The sequence below is a fragment of the Platalea leucorodia genome (assembly GCF_965183815.1).
Source record: "Platalea leucorodia genome assembly, chromosome: 2".
Lineage (NCBI taxonomy): Eukaryota > Metazoa > Chordata > Aves > Pelecaniformes > Threskiornithidae > Platalea > Platalea leucorodia.
Window position 1 is genome coordinate 99,473,747 of NC_138824.1, and position 15,465 is coordinate 99,489,211.

At 35.1% G+C, this 15,465-nt stretch overlaps 1 protein-coding gene across 5 annotated transcripts in view; it reads right to left on the reverse strand.

Moving 5' to 3' along the window:
* TTC3 (tetratricopeptide repeat domain 3) overlaps positions 1-15,465 on the reverse strand; it is a 64,464-nt gene that overhangs the window by 9,081 nt on the left and 39,918 nt on the right. For all 5 annotated transcript variants that reach the window (XM_082304404.1, XM_082304406.1, XM_082304405.1 and 2 more), the window contains 11 exons: positions 15,007-15,143; positions 12,384-12,698; positions 11,488-11,751; positions 11,003-11,049; positions 9,240-9,296; positions 7,810-7,886; positions 6,865-7,017; positions 5,612-6,515; positions 3,623-3,688; positions 2,779-2,928; positions 1,347-1,486 (listed from right to left, as the gene is read on the reverse strand). In XM_082304404.1, the coding sequence (XP_082160530.1) occupies positions 1,347-1,486; positions 2,779-2,928; positions 3,623-3,688; positions 5,612-6,515; positions 6,865-7,017; positions 7,810-7,886; positions 9,240-9,296; positions 11,003-11,049; positions 11,488-11,751; positions 12,384-12,698; positions 15,007-15,143 (2,310 nt within the window). The remainder of the gene's footprint in view (positions 1-1,346; positions 1,487-2,778; positions 2,929-3,622; positions 3,689-5,611; positions 6,516-6,864; positions 7,018-7,809; positions 7,887-9,239; positions 9,297-11,002; positions 11,050-11,487; positions 11,752-12,383; positions 12,699-15,006; positions 15,144-15,465) is intronic.

Consider the following 15,465-nt stretch of genomic DNA (forward strand, 5'->3'; position numbering starts at 1 on the left):
AATACATGACACATTCCCCTATAACCACAGCGACAATTACAGAGCAGTGACAAGCTATGTTTTATGTGCTGTTTAATACTATAACTGCATTTAAATGTACTCCTAATTAAGCAGTAACTAATATAAAAGAAGGCCAATGATTTTTCAAGAGAGATTTGGCCCAAACTACTCAGACTAAAGATAATACAACAGCAGTCAAGGACTGAAGTCTTCTCAGGTCTGTAAACTGAGAGAGAACATTAAAAATACAGTAGGAATTGTCAAATCTGAAGAGCAAAATTATTGCTAAGTCAGTCAATTTCATCAGTTATCTAGAAGCTATTTTAAATGTTTATCTGTAACTTGCAAAAAAAATGAAAATACAAAAGCAGACATACATATTTCAGCCTATTACTGTGATAAAACATCTAGGTGGTTACACAGCCAATGATGAGGTTACTTAAAGACTTCTGAAGCATTTAGAACATTTGGGGAAAAGCTACTGATAATACTTCATCAAATAACACACGATTTAATTTTCAGCACGTCAGCGACGTGATCTCATGGATGCTTGTTGACTATGGCAGAAGTTAACTGAAGTTGATTCTTGTTCCTCTATAGCCAGGAGAGCTCATTGCCAGGGGAAGTGCTGGGCTTGCTGCACACAGGGTCATGATGGGATTCATACATTGATATTATTGATTTAAGTTCCATGGAAAGCCCTGCAGATTTCTGTTTTAGGGTGAAGGATGGGTAAAAAAACCCCACAATAGATACATACAGTTATGTGGTTCTTGCAGTTTTACTTGAATCTGAGAAATGAGTGACAGGACTAGAAAAGAAGGAAACATGCATCCTTGGATGACCCTCAGACAGGCTATATGGCAGAACAGACAAAAAAGCACATAAGAAAAATAGACGCAGACCAGAGTTCGGCTGGGTTGATTGCACAAGGAAGAATGAAAATGGAAATGAAAATTTGAAGCGAATCATAATGCAGTAGAGGAGCACGCTGAGGAAGCAATGGTAAGTCATGAAGGAGAAAAGTGAAAAAGCAGTGCAGATCTAAAGGATTCTGGAAAGTGTGTGAAGATCTTAAATAGTGAAGGAATAGTATTTATTGATTAGGTTAAATAATGTTGTATGTGGGTCCTATTAACAGCAGCTCCAATCCAAGAATTGCATTTAACTCCTTCAGAATGACATAATTAGGGCAACAAGTTTGAGTTTTCGCTCTGCATACATCATGGAATCAGTAGATACTGAAACTTACCATAGTCTATCAGAAATAACTATACTTACTGCTGCTTTAAAAAAAAAAGTCAAGCAAAGAGAAAGCAATGTTAATCTGTATATAAAATGAGTACCTATCATTGGTATCTGTATCCTTTTTAGCTGTGTTTCTTAGTGCTTTTAAGGTATCTTGATTTTCTTTTTTCTCCTGTTGCCATTTTTTCACTTTTATTTCTAAGTCTTGATGAAGCCAATCCAGTTCATTCTTCGATACCTAAAAGCAGAAAATAAGAAAACATTATTTCTGAAAATACTATTTTATTCAAATTTTATTTTTATTCAATAATTTATTCAAAGTTAGAGCAGAAGCTAGGCCAGTGAAAACTGCAGTAACAGAGTTGTGCTAGTGCTTAATTTACTGTTAGTTCAGGTGTTCAGTGTGGGCAACATACTCATAAATGCTTTCCTGCAATGATCTGCACACCTCGTTTACATGGCTTCAGAATACTTGCAACCCTGTTCTGCAGTCAGATAAAAGAAGAAACCCAGTTCCACAGTGTCACGTACAAATACATACTGAAATCCAACTCAAAATCCAGCTCAAAATCAGTACCGATACTGTTGTTTCAGTACTAACAACTGGGAAGTTACAAGTCATAACAGAGCAAGACAGCAGTGAATCTTATGGCTGCCATAACAGCTTAAAAAAACAAAGTAGCATTAATGCAACATTGGGAAATATTAAAAAAAAAAAAAATTTTTTTTAAAAAGCGCCTGGAATGCCCATGGACAAGTTCATCCACCCTGCATACAGCCATGCTTTCAGCTCAAAACTTTCTGAGCTCACATTTTTACGTAATATTAATACAGAAAAACAGATGTGAGAGTCCATCATCCCTCACATTAAAGTTTGCCAGGCTACTAGCAGCCAATGGTAAAGACAGAACTCAGGGGCTCTCAAGCTGCAGTATGTGAATTTACCGTAACACATCACTGAAAGGAAAAAAAAAAAAAAAAAAAATTAAACTGAGATTGAATGACAGGCCCCATTTTACTAAAGATTAAAGAGAGGGCATGGAGAGAGATGGCTTTGGTCTCACCTGAATTTTTTTTTTTTTTTTAATGGAAAAATTCTTTTTCATGTAGACAAATGGGTAGCCTGCAGTAACTGCAGCTTTAACTACAAAAGTAATCAAATCAAAGTGATATAATAGGCTGATAGTGTTGTCTGGGGACTAATCCTCTTGCTCCCAGATATTTTCATGGAAATAAAGCCTGTTATCAAACCCAACAAATCAAGAAGGAAAGAGTCAACAGTGTCGTGCTTTTTTGTTCCTAGGCTGAACCAAAACCAATACCTATCCACCACTAGATGGAGGCAACCAATATTCTATGTGTTCAAGTGTGTGTGAATGAAGATGACACACAAAGATTGTGAGGTTTCCCGAGTTAGATTTCACGGCAATGAGGACTAACATTCAAGTTTCACAAATACTGCTTATCAATTACAACCAATCTTGGGAGCCACTGCAGTTTGTCCCACTGTTGAATGGATAAAAACATTACCTCAGTCTCTTCAACACTTTTTTTTAGGAGCTCTTTTAAAGCAGTGATTTCCTCCAAGCTTCGGCTTTGTAACTGTTCATATTTTTCCTGTGCTTCTTTAAGTTGTTCTTTTAATACCTGATGCTCTTTTTCCATACGTAGAATATCTCCCTGAAAATAAATCAGTTATAAAAAACAATCTAATATCTGTTACCGCAGGGCAGTAAACGTTCGTGACATCTAAAAGGAACAGTCTGCTGTCAGTTGAGATTCAAAATCTTGGGTGTGGTTGGGGTGAGGGTTCTTTTTGTTTGTTTGTTAGTTTGGGAGTGGTGTTCAAGAGAAAGTTGTATAACATTTTCAATCCAGCTCAGGAAATGAACATTCATGTCTGACTATGAATGGCATATGATGAGTTCGAACACCATGTTTTCTCACTTTTATCGCCTTGTACAGACAAAAGACTACCATTAACCTCAGTCTGAGCTGTCTATATGCCCAAATGGAGTATTTAAATCAAACCTCAAGATTTTTGGAGAGGAAATACTAAATTTCCCTAAAACAAACTCCTACATCTGAATAGCTACAGAACAAAGCTCCAAAACCTCCTTGTTGTAGGCCTATGTGAAGTTTCCAAGAACATCACAGAATACAGCCCAACATGGGGGGGCTGGAGGGGAGAACCCCCCAACCCCCCCCCCCAAACAAAAACCAAACCACACACACACCCCCCCCCAAACCAAAATAAAAAATACGTGTTAAAACATGTCATTTTCAGAGAACCTTTATCTTTTCACTGCTAAATTTTTGGGCATTCCTTTAACCTTCTTCATGAGAAACACTAACAAATATGCAGGTAACTTACTTGTTGCATTTCAAATGGATGAAAAGGCAAGGTATTAGTTTCCCTATCAGCTACTTCACGATTTACCTAGAATACAAAGAATCATTAGTAGATTAAAAAGCTTTCCAGTTGATACATGGAGCTAGTAAGTCAGCTCTGTTTTGGAGCTTTTGTACCTAACCTACAATTTTACAAATCCAACTACATTATGAAGTAGGTCTATCTACAATGTAAAAAGAAATTATGCAAGTGTTTCTGAAATGGACTTCAATCTTTAATGAAAGCACTTTTTTTTTGTCGTGATCTTTTCCTAGTTTAATTGACCACGAAGCATTTATATTAAGAACAGTTCTCAGAGTCTTTAAACAGAGCGGTGCTCTAAATATCTGAAACCTTAAGACTTGCAAAAACAGTGTCTGACAGCTCGCTGAGGAGCTGGGTTTTGTGGTCCTTCTAAACTCAAGATCTACTACGTAAGTGCCTCTACTTAGAAGGGACTAGACTTAATGACCTTCAGAGTCCCTGCTTGTTTTCCTCCGACTCCATCCCATCAAGGACTTACTGAAAGAACTGAAATCTAATCATGCAACATATTAAAGATCCAGTTGATGATGTTGCCATTCTAATAGGCTATTAAAAATCATGGTCAGATAATATTAAATGCCTTGCTCTACCACACTGTTGCAAACAGAAACATATCTGTTGCCTAGCACTCTTTTGATCTCTGCTAACCAGAATTCACTAAATTGAGAACTGTTGCCTCTTCTCTTATCTCTTTGTTGCGTGTGTTCAAGAACCAAACAGAAATCCCATTTTAGAAGCCCAGTCAGCCAATTGATGAAATTCATCTGCCAAGACCAATGGGAAACTAACTTTCAGCAACTGCTCAGAAAAGATTTAAAGTGAAAAAAAGTTTTGCACACAAAACAAGTTTGAAAAAAACATGTTAACATTTTCCTAAATTAGAAAGCAATAATAACAAGACACCTATTTATCATACAGATATAAATGGCTATTTCTCCCTTAATGACAAGAAACAAATGAAGATGAGGAACTCCTCCCCAGCAGTCCCTGTAGCATGTTGGATTATCTCTTATAAATGGATGTGTGAAACTGCCATATCCACAACTCTGAAAACCTGGCATCTCAATCCAAAGTGTTTTCTGTAACAAATCTGGATTGTGACCATTGTCTCCCTCTGTTACTTGAAGTGTGTTTTCACGAGTGGTGTATGCTGATCTAGCTCTGGGGTACCATTAAAGAGTGAATGCTTCGGCTGCATGCCCTGCCCCTTTCTGAGCGGTCAGCAATGCTTTCTGTGCCTGTAGAACCAAACCTTCGGGTTTTTTTTTACTTCAGGAGGGAAAAGGAAATGTGAGGCAGTTTGTCCCCTGAACTTACCCTACAGCTGGGCTGCCACTGTAAGACCATGAGGGAAGCATCAGCCAGCAACTGTTAGAATGTACAAACTATCTAAATCCTCAAATACTGTGAAAGTTAAAACAAATCACTGAACTAATTACAAAAAGAAAAATAATGACACAGAAAGACTTTCCTTAACCTCTAAAGCAAAGTTTAAACTGATGTGCACCAGTTCCCTCCTTTGATCCTGGGTCAAAAGATCTGCGAAAATTTCAGGCAGAACAAAATTCAGTGACCATCTCTTTAAAGAGCTACAAATGAAAAACGAGCAGTTGTAGAACGTGTCAGCAATTTAAACTGCAAGTTCTAAGGAAGTTCCCAGTCTGATAAACACCTCAGTATCTTGCAACCCATGGCCTTCTTTTGGGAGATAAGTACTAAAGAATGCTAAATACTACTTCTAAGATCCCTTACATTTGGGTGGCTGGAAGTATTACTTGAATATTTGCTCTTGAAACTCTATACAACATTTGACCCTTTGGGAAGTCATAAAGAAATCATTCAAAAAGGAGTTGCACTTTCCAGTGCTCACCACTGTCATTCATCACCTAAAAGCTCTCAAATAACTGTTCCATTTTAATTTCTTACCTGAACAGCTATCATCTTTGTATGAGGATTGTTTTTCATTAGAGGTATACCTCTGCTTTCTTTTTCCATATTAATAACCTGTATATCACATTCAGCTTCACTTGTACTATTTGCAACAGCAAAATTGTCTTCATAAAATGTCTTATCTGAGTTCTGAAGTTGGCACTGAGGGTCTTCATACGTTTGTATTTCAGCTGGTATAAAACTGCTGAAGACGTATCTTCTGTCCGAAATTGCTGATTCGTCACTATCCTGATGAGCTACATGATCAGCAAAAATAGGTTGCTCGGCAACGTTTGAAATGAGAGGCATTTGAGAAGGCACTGGCAATATTCTTCCATATGGATAACCCCAGGAAGTCTGGGGCAAAAATATACCAGGATTTTTAGAATCAAAGCACTTTAGTAAAATGTCTGAAAATGACGACTCATTTTCTATGGTATCAATATTCTGACTATTGAAAGAATGAACCGATTTACATGAAGTAGGAAAAGACCAGGGCAAATACTGTGGAGTCTCATAACTTGCTACTGTTAAGTCAGTAGATGTTGATATATGGGGTTGCTTAGGATAAGACAGTGGTTTGAATTCCTTAGCAGCTGGATTTAACTGTATCTTGTTCTGGGAAGAATTTTCTTGCACATCCCAGACTATACCGTTTTCTTCTTCATTATCTCCAGTCTCATTTCTGTTTGTATTTTCTTTAATAAGAACTGTATGCTTTCTTAAGCCAATAAGATTATCCACCATAATGAAACGAAAGGATTTCAGAAGAAAAGATTTCAGACCACCTTCATCTTCTACAATCTTCCGAGCTTCTTCAGGGAAATGTTCATATTCTCCAACTAGTAATTTATTATTAATTTCCATAGGGCCATGTTCTTCCAAGATTTGAGAGAAATATCTTAAAAAAAAAAAAAAGCTGTCATTATTAATCAAAGTTTTTTCATGGAATTCTAAAATCGTATTTCACACAATATATTTTCATAATAATACTTAAAAGCAAAGAACCTCTAGAACTACTGAAGAACAATAATTTGGAAGATGGTGTTCTAGCTAAGCATAAAAATTTTCTGTAATACTCTTGCTTGTCCACATCTTACTAAAAACATGCAACTACTGCAAAGCATATGTATATACCTGTATATACCAGACCACCAGGACTCAAATTCTGGACTTAATACAATATGTTATAAAAATTATGAAGTAATATGAAACCCTTTAAACTGCTAAGCATAGAAATGTATACATACTCATATAAGCTCTCACAGGTTTGATCTGTGTTATTATCCAAAAGTCTTTGATAACTGTTACTATTTGAAATGTCACAGAGCGCTTCAAATTCCTCTAGTTGCCCCCGAAGATATTCTGGGATTACAAATGGTTCATAAGAATTTGTAAAATCTCTGTAGGGAGAGAGAGAGAGAGAGAGAGAGAGAGAGAGAGAGAGAGAGAGGAAAGAAATAAATAGTGCATATGAACAATAACTCTTGTCTCTGAAAATAATTGTATTTTTCACATATACTGAAAACACTATACTGTATGGTAACTACATAGTGCTAAAAATATACCCCAATAGCAAACCTTTTTCTAACAAGCAGAATAAACACTATCCAACACTATCCCAAATACTTTAACAGTTAAACTTATTAACTGACCTGCCACTAGCTAGTAATAATAAGACCTAGCTCTTGCCTAGCAGCTTTCACATCTATAAGCAAAAGCAAAACCAGGCTCAGAATACAAGAGTTTGACTCCTGATTAACATACGAATTCTGAGCAATGCACTACAGATTATCTCAATTCAACATCACAACCTGCTTGATATGGCATGGATGGCAAAGTTCACTTGTGACTGATGGAGTATGTACAAATTTATCAACTAATTTCTTGCTACACTAAAATGGAACACGAAGCAAGTAAGATCTTACTTGAAAGCACAGCTTTTGGCCTAGAAGATATATTGGGCTGCAGCCTGGCAACCATTTGGTTACTTCCTACATTGTTGAGATCTTTAAAATTCTAATACCCCTTACACCTGTCCTGGAAGCAGAGAAGTAATGGCTCTACACAAGCTCATATCAGAAACACTCAGATGTTAACCCAGACTTGGTGTTTCTAAGACTCTGTCTTCTCCGGTACCTGCAAAGCACTTTGGAGTATGGGCAATAAAAGCAAAGATGCATGATGGTACTTACAAAGTATTTTCTTCTATAAATATCTTATCTTCTTCTCGTGGTGCTGTACTAACTCCACTGGATAATACTAAAATAGACTAATTAAAAACAGATTATTATTGTTTTATCTCACAAAAGTATCAGCAAAATGATCCACTGTAAAGACTATGAGTAACTTATTTACATTGAACATTGTTCTGTAACTTTATCATGTTCAGATGCCATATGATGAACTGCAAAACTTTTAACTACAGTTATCAGTACTAAGCCATATAAAGAAAGTTCTTAATTTAAAATTATTAATTTCTTCTTCAGAACTTCTTTTGGAAAAAGAAAGTGGGATATTCAGGCAATCTCCCTCTTTTTTTACCAATTTCATCAAAATCCTAGATGTGCATGATTTTTCACTGAGTTTGGATTAAAAAAACCAAACAACACTACAGCTTCACTTCATTATGACTTTTGCCTAACTTCCTTCCACTGCTTTTCTAGGAATCTCTTCCTTTACATTTGAGAGCCTTAAAGCTTTCCTAGTTCCACATGGTTTTAATATGACAGGTGTTATTCGTATGTTCAGCATTACAAATGTTTTAGTTGTCTTTTAATTTTTATTATCTAGTAACTTTAGAAACACACAGACTTGTATAAACGCATCCAAGTCACAAAAACGTGGCTGATGAGAGTAGGAAAAATCTTAAGTTTAGTCTTGAAATTCTAGTGGAATTATAAAAAGGTGGGGGCATGGAGGAAACAAAGAAGATTGTATCTGAAGCTTTCAATAAAGCAAAATCCTAGAAAAGCAGGACAAAAGACAGTATAAGTTTCAGGTAGGATATTATTCCTAGTAAAATTTATAAAATACTGAACAACTAATAACATTTTTCTGACCAATAAATGGAACACTTGCATCTTCAGTCACTGACATGCCCGTAAAAATTTTCAAAAAAGACAGTTAAAGATATAATTTCAGATCTATTTCATGATGTGTAAGGCCACATTTTTCTTTCTCAAAATGACGGGTAAAGTGTCCTTCTCCAACTTTGCTATTTGTGTGCAAATGGAAACGGAGCATAAAGTATTAATTACATAGTGCAGTCAGTGTACTGTATTCACAGGTGGTTTTTTCATTTTCCTGTATGGGAAATTAAGATCAAAACAGTCATTCAGAATGAAGCCAGTGGATAGACTGAACGTATTGCTATCCAGTCAGAGCCAAAGTTATTCATAAATAACCTTTTTTTTCAAGTTTAGAAATACACTTTATACTGAGAAATTCATATTTTAACAAAACAAAACAGTATTAATTAAGTCTTAACAGCATTATTTTACTTCAGGAAGAACTACTTCAAGAATGAGTCTCCACAAGGTATTGAGGAAAACAGCCTCTATACATCTGAATTCCAGCAATTCTAAAAAACGTATTTGTAGCATGCAGCTAAAAAGTTACTGACCCTCGAGTCTTTTGAGTTCTTCTTCCTGTTTTTGTTTTTAACTTTGATACCATTAGTCTGAAACAGAAAAATAAAGTCACTGTTTTTTTCATTAGAATAAAATTATGATGCATTTCCAAAACCAGTAGGTAGATTTTAAAAAGTTTCATATTAAAATTCTCATTCTGGTTTGACCAGCAAGATTTACAAGGTTAAGTATGCAATCTTCCCCCCCTCCACTCCATCCCCAGCTGGAAAACACAAAAAGAAACAGAGCTTTTCAAGATATTATCCATTTTGTTCTTTTTCATCATTTTCCTCTTTAAACGCATAGAACATTTATTTTTAAAAACAGTATATTCTATCATTTTGGTATTTCAGATGCTTACTCATTACTTATAGCTGAAATTACATATTTAAGCAGCTGTGACATACCACGCAACACAGTTTTGTTTGGGGAACAAGAAGCAAACAGAATTGTCAAATGTTCTGGTCACTTCAATTTTCTAAGATATGCAATGATGAAGGAACTAAAACACATCTTCACTTTTTAATAGGACTGTGATTATAGATTAACATAACTCTACTAACAGTTACTTACTAACAGTTTATTTTAGGATATAAGTAACACTGAAATAGAAGTAGTTTTATTGTAATGGCTTTCATTTCATTCATTCCATTTCACTCATTTCATTCTTGGATTCATGAAATGAAAAAGCAAAGGATTTCACATCTTATTAAGATGTATATTAATTAATTCTAAAGATTTATTCTGTATCAAAAGTAAATCTTGGTTTTGTACAGATAAATTTATCTGCAGGCTAGAATAATCTTAAATGAGAGTGTCTCACACACATAATTAACTGAAACACATAATATACTTCTGCCAATTAGAATGGATTTTAATTAAGATACTAATCAAAAAGTTATTCAGAATGATGTATAGTTTAAGACCTATGGGTTGAATCTGAAAAGCATCTATAAATTGTAATGAACAAATGCAAAATATCTCTGACTTCAAATTTACTTTGCTAATTAGCGGAACAAACGTCAAATTCCTAGCCTTACAATTTAACGACATCTGAAGGTAAAGCTGGGTTACACTACCTTCCCATTTGTTGCTTTGGACTGTAAAATATACAGTACAATCAGTGACCAAAATTATGCAGATTCAAGTTAAGCACACTCAAGTGAGAATCACACTTCAAGTTCAGTTGTCATGGTAAATATGCAGATACGACAGTTAGTAAAAGCCTCTCTGTTTGTACATCGGATGCTTTTTTTTTTTCCTTTTTAAATTCCCCAATGATACTTTTAGTAAGACTTCTTTTAAAGTTAACACCAAACTGCTGTTAATCAAGTAGTACATAAATGCTATTCCCATGCACCTTATTTGCCTTATTTTCCCTATCCAAAGGGAGTGATACGGCACATCAGTGTATCCTCATCCGCTTTCACTACAACTTCCTGATCTGCATATCCTTGAAATGCTCATAATCTAAAAGGTATCTTGTTGGTTTGTGTTTTAACTAAAGAGAAAACCCTCAACAACTATTTTACTGACAGAAGTTTAGGGAAAATGATATGCAGTCTTCAAATGCTTTAAGAAAAGGGGGGTGGGGGGAGAAGATAAAACAAAAGAGTAAATCTCTAATCAGGTCTGAAGGAAGATGATTTAAAATAAACCAAGAGATGCATGTCTCTATTCACTTTTGCACGTTTTTAAAACACCACACTCATACTTGTTTCTGAGCTTATACCAAATAGACGTTAAGTTCACTTACCGATATATTTTCATGTCCCTGCTTCTTTAATACAATGGTAGGGTCATCTATTGAAAGGATAACAAAGTCACATTCGGAAACAGAAATAGTAATATTTTATGTAACTTATAATTGTGAGGTACGAAATTATAGTAATAACTATTATAATCATTTACAAACACCACATCTCAAAAACTGTAGTTGCAGAATCTTTATGTTTAAACTGAAACATAAATGCTTATTTTGGTGGGACAACATATATGCATAAAGGTAAACTCACGTGCTGGTTGTGGCACATGAAACAAAACAGCAGAATGTAACCTAAAAAAAAGGGTGGCTTGCCTTTTGAGGCCATATTGCCTTTTAAGCACTGAACACAGAAGATCCCATATAATGAGGCGGTTAACTGTTTGCTGACGTTTCGGCCTTTTACAGAGCCCATAAAATATGGTGTAAAAACAGACAAAATTCAATGCTTGTAAGAATGATGACCTTTGCATACTTACCCATTTTATCAAAGAATTCATCTAAAGCTTGATGAAGAAATGGAAAATTTTCTCTGTTGTCTTCTAACAGCCATATAAAACAACGGGTTTTCTCTAAGGGTGGTTTTAAGAAATAATCACAAATTTCTTTGTCTTCAGAACTAGTTGTCACATAGTCAAATTTACTACCATACTTCTCATTCCAGAGTGTGGTTAAAATAGAGAGGTCAAGCTCTTTTAAAAATTGTCCATACTGAAGGAGAAAGTTCTTTGTAGCTGTCAGACCTAAAAGAGATGAAAAAAAAAACATTTCAGCCCAGCTTCAGAGTTTTAGAGCTTACAGTGTGATATTCCTCTTCAAAGAGGAACAGTTTGTTCTAGAAATTAAATATATAGCAGCTGAAACAGATTTTGAAAATGCAAACAAAAATGATAAACAGAGTTTATATAAATTTTACTCTAGGTAAACACCAAATTATTATTTGTATAACAAATCTATATAAATTCCTTGAAGGACATGGATGCAACAGAATAGAATTAAGACCACAAATCTTTTCCAAGGCTTTGGCATCTTATTATTTATACAAATATTATCATTTAAGCCTATTCTAGAATTTAAAAACATTAAAAAAATAAATCTGTTCAGTTTTCTCTTTACTACACAGACAAAGCCCTGCCCACATTAGAATGCTTTACTTGCAGAGACAAGAGAGGTTGTCCTGTGTTACCAATGGTCATACTTTCTTCTCTAGAAATCCTGGTTTAAAGATCAAGTAAATGAAAAAGAGGAAAGCTTTACTTTACCATTTGAAGTTAAGAAAGCAAGACTGGAAAATAGGGAGGTTATCTTTTAATCTGTAAACTGAACAATTATAACAGGGTAAGGTCTTCTGCTATTACATAAACATATAGCCTACCCAAGTTGTTAAGATGTTTCAGCCACTTGTGTAATTTGGGATCCACTTCTTCCAGCTCACTCAGCACATGGATAAAACCTCTTGTTTTTACTCTGTTTTTTTCCTGAATTAAGTAACTGATGAGCTGCTCCATCACTTCATGTGACATGCTGCAAGTTTTGGAATATGATGTGTAATCCTCCTCACTGATTACAAACCATGAAAGTAATTCCTTTAATAGTTTGGAAGCATCGCGAACAGCTGTTTTTATTTGCTCAGCATTTCGACTGATATGCTGTAGGACTCGATCACCAGCATATAAATCCTGAACATAACCTATAACAGGATTTAAAAAACAAACAAACAAACACAACAAGATTTCATGTCTGTTTAACACAATTAAAAACATCAACTTTAAAGTACAGATAATTTGGACTAAGTGGTGTTTCTAATTATTTGCTTTATCACAACACCGAAAATTACAGAATATGTAACTTTCCATATAAACTAGCCTTAGCATTATTAATTTGACACAACGTTGTTTTAAATTTGGTTTACGCAAAGAAACAATCCTTAGCACCTTAACTATATTTCAGAAAGTAAAAAAATTTACCTGCCAGTAATAGTAGCTTCAAGCAATTGTCTGTACAGGTTTACCTGTGTGGGCTGCATGCCAGCCCTGACACAGGGACAGAACTCTCCCAAGCACCAGTTCCCAGAGCAAAGGCACGCTTCTGAACACTCGAGCATACACCTAGTAGCAAACCTTTGCCCTGACACTGCCACTGATTCTTTGTAGAACAAGAGTGAAAAAGATCACTGGCTCATATCAGCCTTCACCTTTCATTATTCTTCCAGACCACACAATTATAGAATGCCACTTTCAGAGCTTAACTGACAGTAACTATAGTCAAAAGATGTAGATCTGAAAATTATTTTTTAAAAACAAAGCACTACATATTACATGTGGAATAATTACGCATTGTAACACGAACAGTTCCAAGCATACCAACAGATTCAATGAACTCTACAAGTTTACACCATGTCTGAGTTTATCCTGCAGGAGTCTGCATTAAAAACCCCTGTATCTTACAAATGTGCATACAAACAATTGTTCCTCTCGCTTGCGCTCCTCTCCAATTTACAATCAGATTTGTTCTTATTTAAAGGCAGCTATGGCTGCTAAAAACAAAAGAAAAAGGCACTCCTCTCCAATTTACAATCAGATTTGTTCTTATTTAAAGGTAGCTATTGCTGCTAAAAACAAAAGAAAAAGCCCCTCTGTGATCTAGCCCTCCCCTAAAATTGGCCTCTCAGCCCCTCATATAGCTTGGGAGATTAAATTAGATGTTTTTGTGAAAGACTTCTTCACAAAATTTCCCAAAGTGAAAAAGCAGGGTAACAGACAGCTTGTCTCCAAAGACATGCAAGACTTCAATTATTTTATGGAATTAACTCAGGAGAAATTAAAAAGTTGGCCAACACCAACGCACAGATTTTTGCAGAACTGCATTGCTTGGTGTTGACATATTCCTGCATCAGTGTCCCAACTTTACCCACAGTACTTCGGTGTGAGCGTTTCTGTCACATCAAAGGCATTTTTAGTTCTTAGAAGTTTTAAGGGCATTTAGGACAGTCAAGTCACATACGTGTAACTGAGTGACCTGCAGTGGATGCAAGGACCAGAACTAAAGATAAGCCATAGGAAAGGAGATAACCTAGAATTAAAATAAAAACAAACCACAAAGTCAATTGAACGTGATTTTTAGAAAACCACATGGAAGCAAAAATAGTAATCTGTGGTGCTAATGGAAAGGACTGCTCTCAAACAAAATGGTTACAAAAAAAAAACTTAAAAAGATTAGCACCCAAGAGCTTTTTAAAGAGAAAGTGCCAGGATATGCCATTGAACAGGCAACAGGGTTCTGGAGAACTCCAAGTATGGCATATATGGGATGAAAAGTATTTAATACGAAATTCTACAAGGAAATTAACATGAGGACTGTTTTAAAGTTAATAATATAGACAAAAATTTAAAAAAAAAAAAAAATCACCCATTTTTCTTTGCACTGTAGCTTGCTCTAATACAAAAGGCAGTGGAAGTTCACACCTCTGAAATACAGAACACTGCAGACTAACGTAACTGGAACACAAAAGCTGAAGCATTAACTGACTATATACTTACAGGTTGAAGTATTTTATTTTCCCCGATCCTCTGAAATACACTTTTCAAGTCACTGCAGTTTCTGCAGTCAGGATATCGTTCGTTCTTTATCTGAGATGCAGTTTTTATTTTTTTCTGTAGCAGTGTCCCAACTTGTTGGGCATAAAGCTTTTTCTGAAACCACTTTTAAATAGATTAACTTGGACTTTGAGCCTGTGCCCTCTTCATGCTGCTTCTTCATAACAATGAAGCAAGAATAAAAGTTTTCTACAAGGAACTTAACCATACACTAACATCTTACAGTTATTTAAAAATTAAAAACAGAACTGAAATAAAAGTAATCTTAAGTAAAAATGCAAGTGCTTAAGGGGGGGATTATGTTCAATATTAGTATTCTGCTATAATTTGACTTAGGACATTCAGAATGCTAATTAGGTTACCTCCTGATAACTTAAAACAATTATCTAGACTTCCCCATACCACTGTGATGACTGTGTTGAGATGGTTCATTTCCCATCTGGTTTTCTTCTATTTTCTTTTTAGCAGAATTCTGTGCCTCTTCTCGTGCACGTTTTCTTCTTAATTTTTTTTCTTGTTTCATTTTTAACTTCCTAAGACTGAAAAAAGCAATTAAGCAGTGAGCCTAACATTAGCTGAGATCGGTTGCCAAAGGAGTTAGGCATATCGCAGTTATTTTTCATGTCTTACAATAGCTATAAGCTCCATTCTACTATAAAATATTATGCTGAAAAGTACAAATATAATAAAGCTAGTTTTAATTTAGAAGAGACCACAAAACTTCATAAAAGTTTCACAAAGATCAAGTATGTAAGTGTAAGAATATCCTCAAGAAGCAATACTTTTTACTCCCATTAATGACATCTGAATTAGGATTAACTTAAATACTAACGGTTTTTTTCTTAATTTATAACTCAGCAT